At 35.1% G+C, this 24,538-nt stretch overlaps 1 protein-coding gene across 1 annotated transcript; it reads left to right on the top strand.

Moving 5' to 3' along the window:
• Positions 1-3,867: 3,867 nt before the first annotated feature.
• Positions 3,868-23,537, top strand: COCH (cochlin). The gene is made up of 12 exons (XM_034417961.3): positions 3,868-4,602; positions 4,709-4,741; positions 4,973-5,017; positions 10,429-10,585; positions 12,113-12,246; positions 13,360-13,422; positions 13,855-13,899; positions 13,985-14,132; positions 17,543-17,646; positions 18,940-19,166; positions 20,162-20,678; positions 21,868-23,537. The coding sequence occupies exons 2-12, from the start codon at positions 4,717-4,719 to the stop codon at positions 22,041-22,043; spliced, it is 1,641 nt and encodes a 546-aa protein (XP_034273852.1). The 5' UTR covers positions 3,868-4,602; positions 4,709-4,716; the 3' UTR covers positions 22,044-23,537.
• The last annotated feature ends 1,001 nt before the right edge of the window (positions 23,538-24,538 follow it).

Below are 24,538 nucleotides of genomic sequence, written 5' to 3'. Positions count from 1 at the left end.
ACTGTGTTTTCATACGGAACTGATGCCAAGCATTATTTTAGTACAATGCCCAAACCAGCTATATAGCCACATAATTATTACATTTTTTGTTTGTCATGCTACTTTAACTGTCAGCCCAAACTTAAACAGATGACTAATCAAAATATAGTGATGTGCTTTCTTGAAATCAAAGTATACCATGTCCATAGCATTCTCACAATCTACTAAGAAAGATACTCAAACCAAAAATGAAATAGATTTTGTGCTGCTTTGAAAAAAGCCAAAAAAAGTCTCTTGCTTGAACATATAATGGTAAAAGATTTTTTTTCAATTCAGTCAATTGAAATTTAGAGACTTGTCTGACATCTTAAAGATTAATAGATTTATTGTGAAATAAAAATTTTCTTCACAAAACTTAACTAGCCTAATGTGTTATCTTCATTTAACAAAGATGCATACACACACACAAAAGTGAAAAGGAAATTATTGCATGAGCAGTCTCTTGCCTCAGTTGCTAAATTATTTACAAGTTAATATTATAAAATCAGATCTGTTCCAGACAACTTTTCATGGCTGATTGGGAGACATTCTCTTTTGTTGTGTAGAATGCTCCAGTGTTTTAATGAATAGTTTTTATTCATTATGCACACACACACACACACACACACACACACACATATTACATAGATATCCTTCAATAAATTAATACACACAGTAATGCACTTTACATTGTGCATTAAACTATCACATTAAAACATAACTGACTGTTCACTATTAAAAATGTCCAGATTAAATGAATTCTATAAATATAATGGACAACATTGCATCCAAATTTCTACTGAAATTAAAATTAGAGAAAGAATTGACTCTTCAAATGTTGCACTTAAAGATTAATTAGCTAAATGTTAAACATAAAGATTAATTAGCTGAACAATTGTGAGAATAGTGTAAATGCATTGAACTGAATCATTTTCTAACAAGGAACTATTTGCAAAGTTGTACAAGTTACAGACCATTTTCCTAACATTATAGTTGCTTTGTCAATTCTGTAACATAAGTGCTTCCCATACGCTTGATGAAATTATAACTGCAAAATACATCATCCATGCAACTGCAAATATAAATATTAGTCCAGATGTACTATTTCCTAAAACAAATCTATTCCAGTATTTATCTCCATAAGGTTTTAATCTAATTAGTAATTCTCATTGTAATGTAAAATCTTTATAATTGCCACATAAATATCTGATGATTTAGAGTAGTTGGATTGTGATGCAAACCAACAATTCAACTGGTGCCTAATCAAAAATACATAATGGAAAAATCAAACTGGTGCTCATTATAGATTTAGTATGAAGGATTCAGCTGCTGGAAAATGAACCAGGAAAGATTAGTCTGTGTTACAATGTATCTTGCAGGGTGTTGTTGTTGTTGAATCACCCTATTTTGTTGTCATTAAAATATATTTGGAAGTGGGCAAATAATTCACTTGTGATCTCTTCAATAAATTAATAACTGGCATCAATTTACCCCGTTCACGAAGGAGCCTTTGATTTCAAATACAGTATTTTCACTAATTTTAGGAGACAACAATTATAATCCTGGCATTATAATTAAATATGATGTACAAAGAAGAAAGAAATAATCTAATAATGACTATATAATCTTACATCAGTATGAACATATGTAGTTGTTACTTGTTTGGTTTCATTTGATATTGAGATAGATTGCTATAGATTATCATTTTTTTCTAAAAAAGAAAACTAAACCAGATGTTTTATTTTAAAAGAAATATAATAATCTGATGAAAGATTTCAGATTTTTTAAAAAAGAAAAATGTGACAATGTATAATTTAATTAATTTACATTATCCTGTTCATTTATCTTTCAAAAGTAAATTTTGATTAAAATTTAATAGACTACTTCTTATTAGGCCCTGGGTCTGTTATAAAGATTATTGGAAACAGGCAAACTGCCTAACTCTTTGTGAGCAAGAATTCCACCATTGTACTGGTATGCCTTCTGTTATATATCATTATTGATTACTTTTGTTGTAAGGTATTAAAATGGCTCAAGTTTTGTTCCAATACTACACTTTTTTTTAGTAAAATGGAAAATTAAAGCATTTATAGTGATTATCACAATAAGATTCAGAATTCATGGTTTCTGCTAACCTTAGCTTTGTGGGCCATTGGCCATTAACAAAGAAGTAAGAACAGTAAGATTATTCAAAGGCAAACTGAATTATTTGTGGGGTATTAATTAAATACTACAGAAAATGAAAATAAATTGAAAAAATAACTTCTAATTAAACTAAATTATCGAAAGCATAAAGACATTTGATCAACACATATAGGTCAGAATATTTGTCAAGGAAATAGGATTAAAAACTTGTTTTGAAATATCAGCAGTAATAATTAGAGCAGAGCCAAAAAATTTTCCAGATGGGAAAGCAAAGGAGTAGAAATAACTTTTTTAAATGCTACATGTTAAAAAAAAAGCAGCAAGGTTATATTATGCAGAATTCTGCAAGCTTTAGTAACAACAATGGCTATGACAGTCTGGGCTTCAACATCTAAATTTGTCCTTCAGATTAAGATATATATTACTTTAAAAGAGAGTTCTACTTCTCAGTTTTTATTTGCAGTTTGAATCTTCAAATCATCGCAGTCAAATTACTTAATTTATAACACTATTCCTGTCAAAAGGGGTCTTGTGAGGCCAGCACAAATAAATACAAGGTTACTGCAATTAAAATGTGTTCAATTAAAAAAAACATATATTCGGTAATATAATAGCAATGCAAATTCCAGGACTAGAATCCACTCTCAAATTTCATATAAATAAACATAACTTTATTTGCTAGTTGAAAGCATGCAGGTGGAAACCAAACATATTTTTAAAGGGAGAAAATTCAAACTCAGAATGCATCACTGAGAAAGTATATTGAAAGTTCACACCATGGGTCATTAATAGGATCACAAGCACACCACACTAATATTAACATATGGGTTGAAAATATTGTCCCATAATAGACTCTTGACCTGGAGTATTATGAAGGCAAACAAAAAAGCCCGAAATGTTACTTCCCAGAGGCAGCTACGCAGTGGAAAAAAATTCCTGTGACATGCTGTTTTCACTCAGTCATGTCAGTAAGGGATCATCAGGGCCAGTGACACTCTTCAAGTTTCTGATTTGATAAAAAATAATGAAGTTGTGGGGGGGTGGGAAACAGGAGAATGGAGCATTAGTATGTTCGCCTCCTTGACTTATATTGTAAAAATAATAAAGGTGGGAATAAATAAATAATGATAGATAGATGATAGATAGATAGATAGATAGATAGATAGATAGATAGATAGATAGATAGATAGATGATAGATAGAATGGATGGATGGAAGGAAGGATGGGAGAGAGGGGGAGGGAGAGAGAGAGAGAGGGAGGGAGAGAGATAGCAGTTTCTTTACTGCATTTACTATATTTAAAGTATCAGGGTAGGGAAAATTTGAGGAGGGAAAGAGGAAGATGATTAGGGAGAAGGAAACATGAAGGAAGCTAAAATCAGGGGTGGCCATCAGAAGAATGTAAATATGAGAAGACATATGCTATGTTCTGAATGACCCCAGGACAAAACTAGTTGAGACTTAGGTCCTTGAAGTGTCTTGTTACAAGAATCAATGTGATCCAGATGCTGTATTGTTCTGCTCTTTGGGAGAACAAAATACTCTTTTATGGGACGGATCCTGCAATCTCCCATTTGTCCACCACAAGGCTCCAATGAAAGCAAAGGCAGCTGTCCCAGGGGCCTTAGATAGGTTGATGACGCTAACTTCAGTCTTGGGCTACGATAAACAAAACGACATAAAACAAAACCTCTTCTGAAATGTTGCAGAGGTCGGGTCAGCCATAGGGACTTACAAGCCTACAGTTAAGATGGACCAGTTCTCTAGCTCCATTCAGTGCGTCGCCAATTCACGAGGGAGAATTTACAGAGGGGCCGAGACGGACCTACGTTCGTTTACGCCTCTCACCCCACCGTAAAGCAAAAAGCGCGGCAAATAAACGCACAGCCCACGAGCAGCGTGGCTGGGTGGGTGGGTGTTCCTCACCCTTATTTAATAGGACGGGAGGGGGCGGGAAGGCGAAAACGCGGGCTTTGAATGATGGCAGGCGAGTCCCCCCGCCGCCACGAAGTGTGCGTTTAAACAGCGCGGGAGCTGCGATGCACCTGTTCCTCAGAAGCAGCGGCCAACAGCTGCCAAAAGGCCCGAGTCCGGCGCACCCTAGTGCGCCTTGGCGCCCTGCCTCCCTTCTGGGACAACCGCCTTCTCAGCCCACCCAGGCGGACCAGAGCCTGCCCAGCGTTGCTCATGCGCCCGGGCGGCATTTAAAAGGCAAAGCGCGGGCAGGGACGGGCGATATCCGCGCGCTACCACCTGCCATCGCCTCATCTCTCGCTCTCTGCCTCTTCACCGCCGCGCCTTCGCACCTTCTCTCCCTGACGCTTCATTGAACGGGGCCATATTTCCACCTGCCGGTTCTGCAAGCAGGGTGGACCTCTTCCCAATTCTCTTCTGGGGAGGGTGAGCCCTCGCCGAGCGGGAGCCAGAAGAGAGCCCAAAGGTATTGTGTTGTTTCCCCCCCCACCCCTTTTTTCACTCTGGAGAGGACGAGAGAATGCCTCCCCGAGTTGACCCGTACCCTGACGGCGCCCCTTCTCTCTTCTTAGGTGCTTCCATGGCGCCCGCCCTGCTCTTCCTCGGTGAGTATCCCGCGCTCTGTCCCGTCGCGACCATTGGAGAGGGGCAAGCAAACGCGCACCTTCCACTGGGGGATGAAATAGCTAAGGGAGAGGGAGGCTCGACGGCAACCTCTCTCCTGCCTTCCGAGCGGTTTCCTCGGATACGAAGCCTGCCTTTTTTGTTTGTTTGTTTGTTTGTTTCTCCCAAGGGCTTCGTGTTAAGCCCCTTCCTTTCCCCGCCTTTGATTGCAGGTGTCGTTTTGGCGGCCGGGGTGGCCAAGGGAGCTGAACGTTCCGGTGAGTTTAGAGAGATCTTCGTCGGTTACGGCTTTCCTCCTTCGTTGTAAGAATGGCAAAGCGTCTTTATTTCTCGCCTTCGGAACATTTTCTTTGACGTTTGTTCCCAGGATCTCTTTTGACTTCGGCGTTCAGTTTCTGCAGCTGAAGATGGTTTGCTATTTAATCTTAATCGTTCTGGCGCCAGGATATTGTTTCCTTTTTCTTCAACGCAAAGAAACCGTTTTTAAGTGTTAAATTGCTGTATAAAAGGAAATGCAGGATTTTTCTTCTCCCCTCCCCAATGCGTGATAAAATATCGGATAAGGGACTCTATTTTTGCTTTAACCGAGATACAGCAATTAAGAAAGTCGATTTTGCTCTTGCATAGAGAGAAAGTTAGATTTAAATTATGTGGGAACATAGCACAGTTGCAGGTTTTTTATTATCGGTTTTTAAGAACCAGCATCAATGAAGAAGAAAGTAGCCACGTTCAGTTTTTCCTAAATTCTAACATTTAAAATCCAAAGATACACTTTTGCCATACATAATACTTCAAAGGCAACTTTGGAATTCTGAATCTTACCTGCTTGCCTCTCCTTTCATAACTAGTTAAAGTAGAACAGAACTTTATGCTAATTTCTTTTGAAAAGTGATTTTTCCAGCTAGAATAATTGTGAAATTAAACTACAAAAGTTGATGGGTGAATTATTATAGAAATTAGGGGTGGCTTCAAAAAACGGTACAGAAAAATGAAACATGATATGTTCCACATGTATCAACCTATTCTTTCCATTATTAGGATTACATTAGTTTATTAAATCAGCATTTCATTTCAATCTTCTTTTTCATAATACAGATAGACAATGGGCATGCTTGTTATGAGTTGCAATTTTGGGGTCCATGTTTGAATTTTATCTCTCTTTGTATTGTTTTTCAAGTCACTATTTCATTCCTTTTTTTTTTTCCTGGTGTAGAGCAGATGAGCTGAGTTTCTTTAATGTTGACCTGATTCTGGCTGAGAAGGCCTTTGCAAAAGGGTTTGTTTTGGTGCTAAAGATGACTGGGATTTTAATAATTTAATAATTTTATTAAATTTATCAAAGAATAAAATACAAATGAAAATGAAATTAGTCAGACTTTTAGGCTTAATGGACAAGGAAAAAAATCTGGTACCTCCCTATTATATATGTTGACGGCAGCAAGAATGCTTTATGGACAAAAATTGAAATACAGTTTAATTCCCACAATAGATGAATGACTGGAAAAACTGATGGAACTAGCAGAGATGGCTAATTAACTGCTCTAATCAAAGAAAAGAGCATATCCAACTTGGTTTCTACTTGGAAACAACTTCTGGATTGTGTTGCTTGAATTGAAAAAAAATTAAATTTTGGGTTTTGCTGATTAGATAAGCTTATTGTTCTAAAAATAGCTGGCATGTATAAGTATGTAAAAATAAAAAAAAAAGTTGGAACTGTAATGCTATTTTATTCTGTGCTTAAAAAGAGTCGAAAGTCAATTCTTTTCTTTTTTTTCCCCTTTACCTTACAAGATGAATGTTCTAGGAGAAATAAACTCTGCTTTTATAAGTGAAAAAAAGTATTCTGAGTTTTTCCATACAATTCCATACAATGAGTTGTATGGAAGAATAGAGGCTTTATGAATCCAATGAATTGGCTGTTACTGTAAAGGAAGCCAACTTCATCAATTTTAGTGTCTTGTATTTACAGATAGGTTTTAAAAACGTCATAAAGATAACATGCAGATAATTACAATAGAACCCTCTTTTATGACTTTATATTTATTCATATAACCCCCTCTACTATTGATTTGTGAATTGATGTTTAGGTTAAATATATACACTTGGTTCAGAATGTGATGTGGCACATAGCATGAACTGCTGTCAGGCATGAAAACCATGTCCACACGTGAAGGTTAAATTAAGCTGATTTATTGCTAAAAGCCTATACACAGGAATCTTGTCAACTAATGATCAGCACCTGGTTAGAGTTAGATAAGGGTCAACAGCACTCGAAGTTTGGAGTTTGTTCACTTTGTGGCTACGCAGGGATTCTAGTCTGATCTCTCTTCATTCTGCCTCTAGGTTCTGCCATTCCTTTTCCTATAATGTAATGCCTCCCACATTTTTTACCAGATGGCATTCAAGGTGCTGGATATAGCCTTTAAATCTCCATATGGCATGGGGCCAGGTTAATTGTGGGACTCTCTCTTCCTTACCCCACCAGACCAGATACAATAGACATGCTTCAGGTCCCTTTCCTTAAATAGGGATATTTAGTGGGTCCTATGACATTGGTAGCCCCTGCCCTGTAGAACACATTCCCTTTGAGATCCAGCAGGCTTCCATCCTCTTAATCTTCTATAGACAGAGCTGGTTCTTCCCCCCAAGAGTGCTGGGTTAGGGTAAGTTTGAAACCTAAAGATTATGGCTTTGGCTACATCAGATGGCACTGGGTTTTTACTCTTATTGCTTTCTGCTTTTATTATTTATGACTTCTCTAGGAATAACTTGTAAAACGATTGGGTGTTTGCAGAACTTGTAAATAAAATATTTGAGGTATCCAATAAGGTACAGAATTGCAAAATAGTTTAGATCATACGGATTTTGATATGTATAAGATGATCATTATAACAACTTGGAATTTGGACACAGAACCAAATTCAAAGCAAAACTAGAGTATCAAATACATTTAGATATAATTTTCTGCCATATTTAGATATGGTATCATAAGTATCATAGAATTCAGAATGAAGAATATTGTTCTTGGCTAGTTTGCACTGTATTCATTGATCATTAATAGAATTCCCAATTCAGTTTTAGAACTGAACAGGCATTCTAAAGAGTTAAATATAATGCTTTATAATCACATATCTATTATCATTTGGCAGAATTAAACTAATATTTTACAAATGTCTTGCAGAAAAAAATACAAACAACTGATCAGTGTCTTCATATTCTCTCGTAAATTCATTATGGAAGACATGCCATTTCACTTTTTATAGTTTGAAATAAAATAGTAATAGGTATTTTTAATCAATAAAAATAGTGATGCATTTATGTGGAAGAACATAGACTTTAGAAACACAGTATTTTGCAACTTTTTATTCAATATCCAGAAGAGTGAATTGATATTTTTTTTAAAAAAATAATTTATATGCCGCCCTTCTCTGGAGACTCAGGGCGGCTTACAATGTGTTAAGCAATAGCCTTCATACTTTTGTATATTTTTATACAAAGTCAGCTTATTGCCCCCACAATCTGAGTTCTCATTTTACGTACCTTAGAAAGGATGGAAGGCTGAGTCAACCTTGAGCCTGGTGAAATTTGAACTTGCAGTAATTGCAGGCAGCTGATGTTAATAACTGTTAATAACAGTGCTTTAGTCTGCCGCGCCACCAGTCATTCACTAATAATTATAGTGATAAATAATTATAATTTATTGCAACATAAATAGATCCTTAAGGCTTTTAAAAACATATAGTATAATTATAATAAAGTATTAACACTTAAATTCTAAATTTCCTCTCGGTTACCACAATTTGAATTGTCATATTTCTCTCCTCCATCATTACTGCATTTCAAAACTGTAATATTTTTTTAACAACTAGGAAAGAAGCATACTCTTCTAACAAATACCAGATTCCTGAAGTGTATGGAACCGGACTGCAGTTTAAATGTATCATTACTAACTGTAACCATTACAGTGAAATTCTTTAATTAAAAACAGAAAATCAACAGCTATACTCCAAAATAATAGAGGCATAACCAGTGCATGATACTTTTAATCAGCTCCATAGCAAAAGTTTAAAATAATTAAAATATCTCATGCAACTAATGCTGAAATTACAACCAGAGACATCAACATAGATATTTGCCAAGATATACAAAGGAACAGGTTTTCTTTGAAGCTGCTGTCTTCCTTAGGGAGCCTGCTTCTTTAGTGCAGGATGTACCAGACAAGGAATTTCAGAGAATACTTGAGAATTAACTGACCCATTTCATTTTTAGAAGGCTGCAAACAGATGACAAATTAAAAAGAATATCTAGCAAGAAGCCTTTCATAAAGACTGAAAATTATTGGGGAAAAGAAGTCATTATGTTTTCTGAAGACTGAATTAATTGATTATGTGTTTGAAATCTGTGTGTGTGTGCGTGTGCACGCACATGTGCACGCACTCCTTCAAGTCAGTGAAGACTTGTAGTTTTCTAGGCAAGACTTTAGAAGTTTCTTGTCATTGCCTACTTCCTAGGGCTGAGAGAATAACTGGCCCAAAGTGGTGCCTTTAACCACTAACCAAACTGGCTGTTTATTTGAATGCAATGAGGTTAAATACACAAATTAATCTCAAACTCAACTCTTGTGTTTCGGGACTAGATAACTCCAAATCCAATTATATGATGTGTTTTAGGGACCGATTTTATATTGCCTTTCAAATATTCTATAATTCATGAATTGTAATTTGATCTACTGATCATTTTTAGGGAGATAAATTCAACAGTCATGAGAAGATGAAATAAATTCTTTTTTTAAAAAAAAAACACAGATGAATAAATATTCATGCTCAATTTAAAATGGTCATAATTTAATTTCCTATGACAACAAGACCAAAAGTCCACTAGATGGATATTGTAGCTACATCTGTTGTAAAAAGGCTGAATAACATTTTTGAATAAGAATTTTTTCTTTTCTATTCAAGCAGTTTAGCATCTTGGAAGCATACAGCAAGGATGCCAAGATGGAAACTATAGTTATAATGTTTGGGACCATATATGTTAATTATTTTTCCAAAGGAATACAATACCTATAAACAGTCCAATTTACAGAAGAATCCCATTGGTTCTTGTAGTATCACCAAAGTATTTAAAATTATTTCTACAGAAGGATAGGATCAGATTTTTTAATTAATGCTTCAATGAATCTAATGTGTTTGCATGAGGTGAAAGATACAGTAGGTTTTACAATAAACCTTTCATCAAACGCTAGAAAATTTAACACATGTACTGCAAACTATAAAATAGATAAAAGGGAACAGCATGCAGAATGGAAAAAAAATAAAAGAGACTGGTCAGGACTAGCATATCACTATAAGGCAGATACTTTTTAACTTATTGTTAAAATTAAAGGCAATTATTGAACAAATAATGTTTAAATTTGTATTGGATGCATTATGGTAATTTTATTCCTCTGACTCTTTATCTCAGCTCTAGATTGGGAAGTAAAAAAAAATCAGCATACTGGAACAGTATGGTAGTTAGTCTATAACCTTTAGTGAAGAGGCTTTCATCATGCAGTAGATTCATTTGGAGTGATGGTAATGCAAAATATAATTATATGTGGATGTTTTGCATATATTGTGCTGATATTTCCATGAAACTTGTTTTATGTATTTTTTTATCCACTCTGTAGCCCCCACTGTTATTACATGTTTTACACGAGGATATGATCTTAGAAAGGACCCAGTAGATGTCATCTGTCCAGCAAATTGTCATATATGGCAGTTCTATGTCTATGGAAACATTGAGTATGCCTCTGAATCAAGTATCTGTGGAGCTGCCATTCACAGGTAAGGTTTATTATCAACCACGCAATAAAAATTATGAATGAATAGTAGGAATGATAGGAAATTAAGGATGAATGCAACATGTAACTGTGTATGGCCTGAAAGCACAGGAAGAATTAAAATAGATCTTAGAAGAATTAAAATAGGAAAAAATAAAATAAAAAAAAAAATTAAAATAAATTAAATTAGATCATGGAATACATAAAATGGAAATAATAAATTAAATAAAAATAATTAAACTAGGAAGAATTAAAATAGATCTTGGACTGGTATCTGGCTAGGAAATAAATGATAATCTTTTATGTATGATTGTAGTTTCTTTGAATCAAGAGACTATAACAATAGAGGAGTAAACAGTGATTTTTAATTCTAACCTATGCTTGTATTTAATAAACATTGAATTAAGCAATTGTTATTAAACACAAAAGCTTCAGAAATTCCATTTAATCTTTCCATCTATTCTCTAGCTGAATGTCACCATGAATGTCTATTCCAACCACACTACTCTCTCACTCAGTGCCTGATTTAATAATGCAGCCAATAATGTAATCATATACTCCATCACAATGATCTCTGTCTCTTGTAGTCTCTCTCATCCTTGTTGTCACTCATTCTTCTCTTCTTTGTCTATATTCTTTAAAATTCAGCCAGCTTCTGTACTCTGAATACTCCCAATTCTTTGATCCAACACTCATTGTCACTTTCTCCATCCCCCTGTCCCCACCATCCATGTCAGTGTAAAAAAAATTGCCATAATATGCCCTGCAAAGCTTTGTTTAATTTGTTCCCATGGCAATCTCACCATATCCAGGACCTGTTGCTCAAAAGGTGTTGCAAGAAGAGATATATCGAGTCCATATATACCATCATAAGCCAGGGGTGGGTTCTACTTACCTTTACTACCAGTTCGCAACAGGATCGCTAGAGACTCTAGAGCAGGGGTGTCAAACTTGATTTCAGTGAGGGCCACATCAGAGTTGTGTTTGACCTTGGGTGTGTATGGCCAGCTCGACATCACTCATGTCAGGGATGCCTGTGGCAGCCCAAGCACTCTGCCAGCAAAAATGTGCGGCCCTCCTGTGCTCTGTTTTCGCTGGCAGAGGGTTGCAGAAGGCCATCATAGCCAAAAACGGAGCTCAGGAGATAGGCACAGCCCTCCCGAGCTCTGTTTTCACAGAGGCACTGTGGGCCGGTCCTTCATTGTTTCCATGGCGGCCCCATGGGCCAGATCTAAGTACCCTGTGGGCCAGATCTGGCCTGTGGGCCTTGAGTTTGACACCCCTACTCTAGAGGTTACAAAAAAGTGCTGGGAGAGCAACATGCAGACTAAGTACTGCAATTTGCCATCTCTATTTTATGATTAAGCATGCTTATGAACCTAAGCAATTCTCTTTTATTTCACAATCTGTGACATGTTGATGGAGCAATTCTTACTTTTTGCATGAACAAATGCAGCATACTACAAAGAGTAGTAGTTGCAAGTACTATACAAATAAAGTGCACACATTTGAAAACCTTATTTTGCTGCAGAGGTGTGATCACCAGTTCAGGTGGGGCTGTAAGAGTGAAGATGTTACCAGGGCGTGGGAATTACTCTGCAATATATGCCAATGGAATCCAATCCCAACTCTTCTCTAAGTCAAGATCATCATTTTCAGTAGCTAGTAAGTGGATGATTTATTTTCTCAAAAGTTTTAGAAATTAACCCAGCATCTTGAGATAATGAATTTTGTATGAACCATTCTTGGTGTTAAAAAAAATCAAACTCTTCCTTCTGGCTGCTTGAGATGAACTTCTGTTCAGAAGAGAACAACTTTGTTCCAAATATATAGTTTTTGTTATATTTTTTTCATAATGCCCTTTTATCAAACAAAAAAAGTTCAAACGTGATTTACTATTCCAATCCCTTGATTAATTTGAATGTCCTTATATGACATTTTCAGACATGGAAATAACATAAAATACACTCTTAATTTAACTCTTAAAGTGTAAAAAACAGACATGTTTGGTTGCAGAGATCTCTCAGCTGTAATTCAAATTTAGATCATATATTTCAAATATGTATATCTTTTATTTTTCTTTAGGACTCAACTTTCCTAAAGTTTTGTCCTTGGCTCCCAATAGCCAATTCATATTTGACCAAAACAGAAATTAGAAGCTAAAATAAATCTGTCTTATTGGACCCTTCAACTCTATTGGAATGTTAGAGAATGTCCAAGAGAAAGGGAGAACTCCATGCTGGCTCCAACCTTCCTCTCCTTTTCCATGTCAAAAATAAGCTTCTGTGATGGGAAGTCTTCAGTCTTCTGTAGCTTTGTAGTCTCCCTGTGCAATGTAGTACTATTTTACAAAATATTGTGCAAAAGGCTGTGTTCCTTTATAGAGGTTTAACTGTAATACAAAGGATGATGAGATGTGTATTTTGATGATTTTACTATGTTACATTAAATAGAAAGAAAGTACTTACGGGAAGTAGTGCTGAGATATGGGAAATATCACAGCATCATAAAGATATGCAACAATAAATTTTAACTGTAGTTTTTCTACTATATTGATCTGGTAACAGTATACTTTCAGCAAGAGACTCATAGAAGGATAAAGGAAGAAGTTGCAGAGAAAGAGGAAAATGTTCCTCTGAGATTTAACACAACTTCAGATTTCAGCTTGCTTATAATATACTTTCCCAAGCAAAATTGGAATAATTCACAAACTCAACTTCTTTTACATCTTTTGAGAGCAGAGCAATACATTTCTTTTATTTTTCAATGTGATAATAGGTGTTAAAGGTGAAGCCCTTGAAGCAGCTGGGCATCCTATTTCAACAGCACGGCCATTTGCAGGTAAAAAAAATATCAATAAAGAATGTCTTTTTCCACCAAAAGTTTCCAGTAAATAAGCAATTTTGCATTTATTCTCTCATTTTTGTAAAGTATATTTAACAGTATGAAGATGATAGAATACATATAAAATACCAAAGGTGCTTTTGAAAAGGCAACTGGACTTCCTTGATTCAGTTCTTGAAACTGAAGAAGCTTCTTAGATGAGAAGCCAAACGTTTTCAAAGAAGGAAAAAAACCAAGAAAATCCAGTTGCTTTGGGACATCCATGACGTGGATGATTGAGAATGATCATAAACAATACATTTGCATATTTTCTTGTATTCAAGAGACAAGGATGCATAGAAGAAGCCAGAATATCTTCAGGTTTACTTGACACATTAGTGCTTATATCAAAATATAGAAAGTTAAATTATGTTTGTTTCTTTTTTTGAGGAAAACGACCCAAAAAACCTGTTGTGAAAAAGTCTGGAAACAAAGGTAAGTTATTATCATATACCACATTAAATAAATCTCTAAAATTATTGTATCATTTTGTTAATAAACTTATTTTGCATGTCCATAGATTGTCAAGCCGATATTGCTTTCCTGATTGATGGAAGCTACAATATTGGGCAGCGCAGATTTAATTTGCAGAAAAATTTTATTGGGAAGGTGGCAATGACGCTGGGAATCGGAACTGAAGGCCCACATGTGGGAGTAATACAAGCTAGGTATGAGAAATACATTCTATTTGGTACATTACTCCTTCTTAAGTGCTATGATTTCTAGTTTTATACTTTGCTTAGAATCTTAGAGTTGCATCTGACCATTTGGACTAACTCTTATACCCAATGGAGAAATCAAAATCAAAGGGTTTGTGGTAGAAACTTTCCTTGACTTTGCTTTGACATTGCCTATGTTTCCTATATTTCCCATTTTTCCTTAATCCAGAACTCTTAAATGCTTAAAAACTTAACTTTCCATAATTTCCAAATTCCACAAAATAGATATTGCTATTGTTGTTGCAAAGTGAAGAAAACTCTAATTTGGGTATTTTATAGTTCAGTAACCATATCTAGCACACAGCTATTGGAACTACCCTGTTTCCCCCAAAATAAGACATCCCCTGATAATAAGTCCAATTGGGCTTTTGAGTGCATGGCAATAAGGCCAAGCGCTTATTTCAGAGTTCAAAAAATATAAGACGGTCTTATTTTAAGTACATTCAACAAAAGATTGTAGTAGAGTCTTTCTCTTTAGCATTTCAAGCTTGCTGCTGATTCCTTCAGCTTTGTGAAAGCTGCTTTGATCAAATCCTTGTTCTTTGAACTTCATAATGAGGAGTTGGAATGTAGTGCCCTGCTGATCCTAAGTTTTAGCCTTGGGTGTGTAGGTATATGACACTGAATGAATTTTAAGTTAAAATAACAAAACATAACAAGTCTTATTTGGTATAGTATTTTCAAATGGAATTCAATGCACCAGAGCAGTTCTTTTTAACTTAAAAGTGTTTTAGGGATGTGCTTCTTACAATAGCATACAATTTTTATTTGGGTATGAATCTGGCATCATTGGTGTGCAAGTGTCTTCGTCGCCATTAACAAACAGGCTAAAAAAATACATTTCAGATCAGTGGTAGATTTGTATTTATATTCATGTTTATGGTCTGTGATGCAGCTTTCTAGGGTGATAATTTTCCAGTTTTAGGGGTAAGAGAACACAAGGAATCCTACAATTTATACTTTCATTCCTGTAAAAGTTGCAATGGCTGTGATAGTCAAAAGTGTAGGATATTTCAAAGTGTAGGATATTTCAAAGTGTATTTTTTTATTTCAAAATAAAATTAAATAAATAAATAAAATAAATATTATATAATATATTTATATTAAATAATAAAATAAAATAAATATAAATAAATTAAATTAAATAAGGATATTTCAAAGTGTAGGATATAGTCAAAAGTGTAGGATATAGTCATTTAATATGTATATACTTATACCTGTTTATACTTATATGTTTATATGTTATGTTGATACTTATACTTGTTTTCTCATACATGCTTGACAAACTAAATAAATAAATTTCCCTGCAACTGTTCCCAAATAACAGATTCTATTATCCTCACTACCTATTACCAAAACAATGTTGGTTACTTTAGGAACAAAATAAAAATAAGCAGATTTTAAAATATACATAGAATAAAATGCCCAAAACATCTGGAAGAATTTAGCTGCTTGTTACCAAGTTGATGAGTTAGCCCATAAAACTTTCAGACACAAAAGAATTACTGCAATTATATTTGTTGACTATACTAGGACCACTAATGTTTCATCCCAGGGAATTAATAGAATCTAGACTCCAAAATGAACATTAAAAAAAAAAAAACTTTTATAGAGAGCCAAGGAAAGTTTCATATTTTAAGGCAGTTAATAGTGGAAAAACACTGACAAGTGATTAAGGCAGGGCAAGAACTAAATTGAAAATAGCACTTCTTAAATTAGATGTGTTTTTGCTTGACACCTATCCAATGATTATGGTCCATTTGCAATATTATGGTGGCAAAAACCAGAAAAATAGGCCTCAACAGGTGTTTGGCAAAAATTTATTGAAATGAACCAAATACTTTTTAATACATAACTTTGCTCTGGGGTAACTACAAAGATTAAAAAGGAAAAATACATTCTTGTGTTGACTACATCCATGCACTTTTCTTGGCAACGTTAGGAATGGCAGGGTGTTGCAGTATGTTTATAACAAATTATGACAGGGGAGAGACCGGGCTTTCTTCTTCCACATTTTAAAATGTTAGCTCTTTTCCTTTCTTATCGCCACTTAATTTCCTACAGTAGAGTTCTGTTTTTCTTGAAAGTTTCTGTGTTTAACGATGTTTACTCTTCACTTCACCTCTCTGTTCTTATTACTCCCTAATTATAACTCAGTTAGCCCTTTCTTGACTCTTACTGCTTTACAACACAACCCATGACTTTTTATTATTTTTACTACATCTCTCTCCCTCCCTCCCTCCCTCTCTTTGTACTCTCCCTTGAAAGATGCATTTGTATCAGGGGTGCTATTCAGCAGGTTCTGAAGAACCAGTAACAGAAATTTTGAGTAGTTCGGAAAACTGGCAAATACCACCTCTGGCTGACCCCAGAGTGGGGTGGGAATGGAGATTTTGCAATATCTTTCCCCCAGGAATGGGGAGGGAATGGGGATTTTGCAGTATCCTTCCCCTGCCACACCCACCAAGCCACACCCACAGATCAGCCATGGCTAGGTGGCATGCGACTCCCCAGACCTCTAATCTTGGATTAAAAAGTCTCACAAAAAAATCTAAATTTAAAATAAATAAAAAATTAAACTATATTCTAAGTTAGGTGGTCCTTGTTTAGTGACTGCTTGCACTTAATGATAAAGTAACTTCATAACTAGTTCTCTCATTTACAACCTTTGCAAGTTTGTAAGATAAAGGAAGGCTGAAGTAAGATCATAATCACAGTTGCAATTTTTCCTAGTGATTGTTTTGCTCAGTCAGTCAGTCAGTCTCCAAGCCAAGACCTATCTTAATCTATCATGATAGCTCCTAATCTATCATGTTGGCCAGTCAGGTATTTCTTGGCTGCTTACAATTAGGCTCCACATCCTTAGAACAAGGTTTCACAAATGATTCTGCACTTGCAAGTCTATAAATGAACTCAATGATAATTACCTTTTAATTAATATATATTGATCCGGAAATCAACCCTGACGGTTCTTTGGAAGGATAGATACTGAAGTATTCATTTAGTGGCTGAAGTGCAAATACTTCAGCCACTAAATGAGAATAGAGAACTCATTGGAAAAGACCTGATGTTGGAAAAGATGGAGGGCAAAAGGAGAAGGAGACGGCAGAGGATAAGATGGTTATAGTGTCATCAATGCAATAAACATGAATTTGGGCAAACTCTGGGAGACAGCAGAGGAGAAGAGGGCAGATGACATGGCCATGGTCCATGGTCTCGCAAAGAGCTGGGCACAACGACTGAACAACACCACCAAATGTTGAATTAAGTTGTTTTTAATAAAAAAAAGTGAATGAGAATTGTATTCACACCCTAATTGTTACATGCCACACATCTTTCTTCATGTGTTCTTTTCCCAGTGATTATCCAAAAACTGAATTTTATCTGAACAACTTCACCGCTTCAAAAGATGTTTTATTTGCAATAAAAGAAATAGCTTTCCAAGGAGGCAATTCCAATACAGGTAATTCTTGTCCATGCAGGTCAAATATAACAAATATTTTATAATATACTATTAGAATTCTTCTGTCTCTAATCTTTAACTGGATGAAACAATGCATTATAGGGCAAACCTTTTTCAATCAATGTACCATAAATGGCTAACTTGCAGACTGCATTACAAATTTCACACATGTGACTCCTGTGAAATTGAAATTTGGCAAATTTCATAAAGTGTTACATGACATAAGAATTATCTTTCAGTTGGCGCCGCGGGGATACAGACGGGGAATTAGCGGGCTCTTCGGAGCCCCACGAAAACCCCGTCTGCCAAGCCCCCACCGGTAGGTCTTTGGACCTACCCTGTCCTGTAGGGACATCATAAAATACAAAACATCATAAAACATTTCCTGTGATCAGATCCTGATGTTTGATTGTGCTATACAGTTTAACATGAGTTACTTTCAAGGCAGATACATCTGTAAAATATCTCCCTACATTTTTAGATTTTTTTTCCAATATATTAAAAGCTAGGAAGGGAGAAAGGTAAACAAAGGAATGAAGGGAGGGAGGGACGAAAGAAGGCAAGGGGGGGAAACAGAAGTGGGTGACAGAGGGACAGAGAGAAGGAAGATTTCTAATGTTCACTGCCAGTTTCCCACAAGAAATTCAATAGGGAATTTGACAGGAAATTGGAAGTGGCTCCCACTCCCACTCTCACTGATTTTTTTGGTTACCTATGGTCATTCTCTATTTAGGTAAGGAATTATCTCTGAAACAGTGACCCAACGGGGCACAGGTGTATGGATTAGTATGGATTAAATTTAGCATTGCATGTATGGAGATGTTCATACAATAAATGGCTCTTTTCCCTTCTCTCTTTGTTCTTGCATACCCAAATCCAAATCAGTTCTCCAACTCAGCTAAACAGAATTTGAGAGTGAACAATAGTTATGGGGGGTTATTTCTCTCCATTTTGGGGGGGGGAAGACTTTCCTTAGTTGGAGGAATTAATTTATCATATGTGAATGAAAATTTCATTTCATCTGAGCTGTTGGCACATGTAATACTTGGCACTGGAATGACTGTCAAATCGTATTGAGTGTTCTAAATAATGAAAATAATTTTATGTAATTTGCACCACCATAAAATGTAAATAGCAGGTCTAGAAGAAAATTATAAATAATTGTACAATTTATTTTCATGGTAGTTCCTTGAATAAGATCTTTCTTTTTAGATATTAAATAGATATTAAACACATATCCTGAATTTTATTGTACTGAGAATAATTCTTTTTTTTTTCCTTTCTCCCTATCAGGAAGAGCTTTGAAACACTCAGCACAAAGATTTTTTTCTATTGAAAAAGGGGTACGCAAAGGCATTCCTAAAATCATTGTAGTTTTCTTAGATGGCTGGCCATCAGATAATTTGGAAGAAGCTGGTATATTGGCTAGAGAATTTGGTGTTAATGTATTCTTTGTGTCAATTGCAAAGCCTACATCTGAAGAACTGGGGATGATTGAAGAACTAAATTTTGTTGAAAAGGTAAGAAGAAAAATCTCTATATGTTTGCATTATTGTACAGTCAGAATAGCCATTTTAGTTCTGATTAAATAGTGTAATATCTTAATGCATAAATGGGCGACATCAGCAACAAATCACCTTCCTAAGCTTTATAGATTGCTACAGAGGGTAATGTGGTATTTGATGTCACTAGAAGGCATAAAGTCATTTTTTTCATTCCATTTTTCAATGGTTTGGGGTTTGAACTGGGATTAAAATTGGAATTGGGCTACCTCCATCCCTGGCTTTACAAAATCTGAACTCTAAAAATTGGCCTAAATCTATACTATCAAAATTTAGAAATTTTAGAAATTTAGAAATGTTTCTTTTAGAAAAACAGAGTTGGAAGGGACTTTGGAGGTCTTCAAGTCCAACCCCCTGCTCAGGCAGGAAATGTTATACCATTTCAGACAAATGGTTGTCCAATCTCTTCTTGAAAACTTCCAGTGTTGGAGCAGTCCCAACTTCTGGAGGCAAGTTGTTCCACAGATTAATTATTCTGTCAGGAAATCTTTCTTAGTTCTAGGCTGCTTCTCTCCTTGATTAATTTTGCTGGTGAATTTCAACAGTATGTTCTGGAGATGCTAGATACAGGTTATAAGTTGCCCAAACTGAACTTCATAAACATACTTGCAATATCTATGAAAGTCTCTGTGAGCTAAGACTCTTTTATAACTCCCCTGTAGGCAGACCCTTAATAAATCAAACCAACATGATAATGCTAACTACATATTGCCAAACTAAAGCAAAATGAGTAAATGATAAAGGGTGAAGATGGGTGGGAGACTAAACAGCACATCAGTCCCCAAAAGGCTCTGAAAGAGCTGGCTCTTAAAGGCTTCCTAAATGCAGGATGAATATCATGCATCACAAGCAAATCTTTGTAGTGTTTACCGAAACAACAGTTATAGTATTACACAAAATCCATTTTGCATATGTGCTAAAACTCATGCCTTTTATTTTGCTTTTAAAAACAGGCAGTCTGTCAAAATAATGGATTCTTTTCCTACAACATACCCACTTGGTTTGGTACCACAAAACACGTGAAACCTCTTGTCCAAAAACTCTGTGCACATGAGCAAATGTTATGCAGCAAGACTTGCTATAATTCTGTCAACATAGCTTTCCTCGTAGATGGCTCGAGCAGTATTGGTGACAACAATTTCCACCTCATGCTTGGATTTATTAGTAATGTTGTCAAATCATTTGATATCACAGATATCGGTGCCAAAATTGCAGTTATTCAGTTCACTTATAATCAGCGCATAGAATTCAGCTTTACAGACTACAAAACAAAGGAAAAGGTTCTTTCAGGTGTTCAAGCAATCCGCTATATGAGTGGTGGTACTGCTACAGGAGAAGCCGTTACTTATGTAACAAAAAATGTGTTTGCACCTGTGAGAGATGGAGCCAACAAAAATTTTCTGGTAATTTTGACTGATGGCCAGTCTTACGATGACATCCGAGGGCCTGCAACTGCTGCTCATAAAGCAGGTAATATTTATTGTCTCCGTCAAAGAAATAATCATTCAACACACCATACTTCAAATACTTTGCTTGTTGTTTTTTTATTAACATTTCTAGGGCCACCCATTCACTAGTGATTCTGGGTTGTGTATCAGAATTAAAACAGATAAAACAATACTTTAAAATGACAAATAGGTCATATTGGGGAGATTAAATAATCTCCCCACACAGCTACACATATAGAAAAATCGGTGTTTAATTTTATCATGTCGATGAAATTCTTCAGGAATATTGCATAGTTTAATTACATGGGGACAGGGGTTGTATAAATAGCTTGATTTCAGATTTTCTCTACAGTATTCCTGATTTCCCACAGTTCACTTATCCACAGTAATGCCCGATGATATAAACACAGCTTAAGCACTTTATGATAAAGTGCGAGGGTATCCTGTTGCTCCATTGCCAGATGGGCCAGTAGCCAGTAAAATTAGAAGGTAGAAATAATGTTACACTTATTTTCACTCCATTCACTCCGAAAGTGATTTCTGGACATGTTTTTCTGTTTGTGCCCAGAAAGACTACAACAGAAAGATGGGAGGGCGCACTAGTAGAGGAATTGTCTTAAAGTGGGAGGTGCAGTATTCTGTACTTTGCAGTGAATATCTTGTAAGATGCATAGAATCTCATTCCAGACCGACTTTCCTTAAACTGGCTTAGAGTCAGACTGGACAGTAGTTTAAACATGCAGTGTGCAAATTCTAAATTAACTCCTTTCCAAATGTAAAGCATCTCAAAAATAATGAAGAAAATCAAGAGTCTTGTAGTTAAAAAAATCCTAAAAGAGAACTTAAGAAAAATTGAAACAAAAATGGCAATAATTAAGATAAAAGTGTTAAGTAGGGTTGATAGGCATGGCTCATTTGGATTATAGTAGTTGGAAAGACTCATGATTTCGATTGATGGAAATAGAAAGTGCTTTTTCTCCTGCTATTCCGGTGAAATTCTGCAATCTTCTTGCTAAAATCTACCTCTGGAATTCAAGTAGCACAATCCCTTAGCAAAGAGTCCTAAATCCAGTACTCTATTCATTAGCTTCCTATCTCAGACAATACCATTTGTTCTGTTTGTATAGATATTAAGCATGTCAAATCCTTTTCTACATGAACTTTAAGCAGACTCTCAACAATGTTCCTTTTCTTCTCAACGATTTTTAAAGGTATCAACATATTTTCTGTTGGCATTGCTTGGGCTCCACTCGAGGATTTAAAAGATATGGCATCTGAACCTAAGGAAACACATACTTTCTTCACAAAAGAATTTACTGGACTGGAGCAGATTGTGCCTAATATTGTAAGAGCTATTTGCAGAGATTTTTTGGGCTTCAAACAATGAAGACTGAAAAGACAGACTGAAAGGGTTTGACTCTTTAAGTACATCTGCAAAACTAAAATCTCTAGAGTATAAGATGTTCTGTTATTTTAGTACACAAAGTTAATGGTGGTGAACTGGCTTACAAAGGGTTTACTATTGGCCAATACCTTTAGGCAAAACTTCAATTAAAATCAGTGTATTTTTTTCTGAATAGAGAACCTGGCTAAAAGTACTATTAGATACTATTTTTAATATTCTTGTTAACTTTTTAAAGATGGCCAACTTATCTAATACTCAGTTTATGTACAAAAAACTGCAGCTGCTCTTGGCACTGTTACTCACTAAGCATTTTGCAAATTAAGGTAGAAATATCCAATGTACTCTATTAAATATGAATTTTTTTGCTCTGGAATGATGTTCACTATGTACAAATAATATTCTGGTGAGTATGCAGTTAATAAACATTGTAATATCTTTGCTAAGGAATGTATATAGCCAGACAGATATTAGTATAAGTTTGCAGTACAGTATTACATGGTTCCAAAGACTGCTTTTCAGTTATAAATTTTTAGTATTAAAATTTGCTATATATAAATTTTGATTTAAAAGACACCATTGTAATGATCTTGGAAATGTCTTTATGATGAACTACTTGCACATTTTTCAAACCATTTAAACATTATTTTACTTATAAAATCTGTTTGAGCTTGAAATTGACTTAGCTCAGTTAAATTTAATGTTCTGAATTTAAATCCAAGTATTTTAAGCTATATGACATAAGCATTCTGCTGAAACTGGTAACCTACAATTACAAAATTGTATAATTGGAATGACTTGCAAAGGAAAAAATTAAAAGCAGTTAAGTACAAAGGGATAATATTTATCTGGATAAGTCTTTTAAAAAGTTAATTACCAGTATCTTATACAGTGGTACCTTGGTACTCATAATTAATTAGTTTTGGGAGGCATGACAAGTTATCAAAAACTAGTACCAAACAATTTTTTCCCATAAGGAACAATGTAAATTAATATGTCCCCAAACTAAGGACAATGCATATTTTAAGACTGTATAAAAATAGGGTTGTATATCATTACTTTATATGAGAAAAAACCTAAAAGTTAACACAAAATGACCACAGAAGCTAAGCTAAGAGTGCAATGGCATGTTGCAAAGGGCAAGAGCTACTATGTGTGACCCTTTGATTGGCTGGAAAGGGAGGCAACTGACACCAATAACCTTCAGCTTGCCTGTCGAATACCAAACAACGATGTGTCAAAATAAAATGCCAAGACAAAATTTTCTCATCAAAATGCGTCAAGTACCAAATTTGACAAGTTTCAAAGCAGTTGTGTTCTGAGGTACCACACATTCCTGTTTTTCTTTTACCCTAATTGATCTTTTGTTTACTAAAATTTTACTCATAGAGCTTTAAAAACTGGCATGTAAAATACACATTATTTATGTTTTTGCTATGTCTTTTAAATGTATAAATAAAGCAATAATAAGGAATGCAACTATTGATTTAAGGGCTGAGTCATAACAATAAAACATTACAATACTTTCCTTTCTTTAAAAAATTCAGTACTATGAAAAGTATAAGAATTTCATACAATAGTCTACAGTTGTCTAATTCATATAATTGGGGCATGATAAAATTGTACTAGTTCATTCACAAACCCAGAGGTACTAGTTATTTCAGTTTTTTTCCTATCCCAATATTTATGTAACTGGCAAGATAAAAATGAATTCAACCAATATATGGTAGTCTAATATGCAAATCGGATACATTTAATTAAGACATCTAATTAATTTGAAAGTTAGAAGAACTTGACCCATTACTATCTTACTTCAACTTAAAGTATATAAATATTTAGAAAGGTGTGTGTGTGCAGGTGATAAAGATTTCTATGAATCAAGTGCCATTCCTGGTTATTATGTCCATATAGTTTCCTTGACAATAATAGGAAGATGGTTTGTGTTCCAGAATGTTTTCCTTTTCCTAATGTAACCTATACTTCTGGGATTTTCTGGTGGTCTTTTTTCACAAATGAATGAATGAGGCTGTATCCAAGGTCATTTTCTTTTTACGGTCTTGCAGAGTCTTCCGAGAGGAAAAGGGGGATTTTCAAATTTTGCATTAGTGTTAACGTACTTCCTTCCACAATACGGGTGATTTTGATCAAGGAAAAGATAAAGAATTATCAGAAATCCTTTTCCACCAGCAAGGTTTGGAATCAGTAGCTCTTCTCTGTACAGAATGGCACAATGTGATTCAACTCATTGTTTTGTTTTTATTCACAGTATTTTTTTAAAATATCCACAAAAGCATCTCTTCCCACATTTTAACCAAGTTTTAAAGGGCAAAGTATACGTTTGGGAAGCATATTAAATAAGTACATATAATTTAACAATTACAGTCCAGCAGTCAGGAAAACCTCTCAGATTACTATCAAAAAATATTTGCCAATTGATTGGAGGGAGAGAGAATACAAATGAAGTTTTTAAAAAAATCCTA

Source organism: Pantherophis guttatus, chromosome 1, assembly GCF_059756535.1.
Source record: "Pantherophis guttatus breed Tessera chromosome 1, ASM5975653v1, whole genome shotgun sequence".
Taxonomy (NCBI): Eukaryota; Metazoa; Chordata; class Lepidosauria; order Squamata; family Colubridae; genus Pantherophis; species Pantherophis guttatus.
Note: the sequence above shows the minus strand (reverse complement) of the source record. Positions and strands in the feature narration are given on the sequence as shown.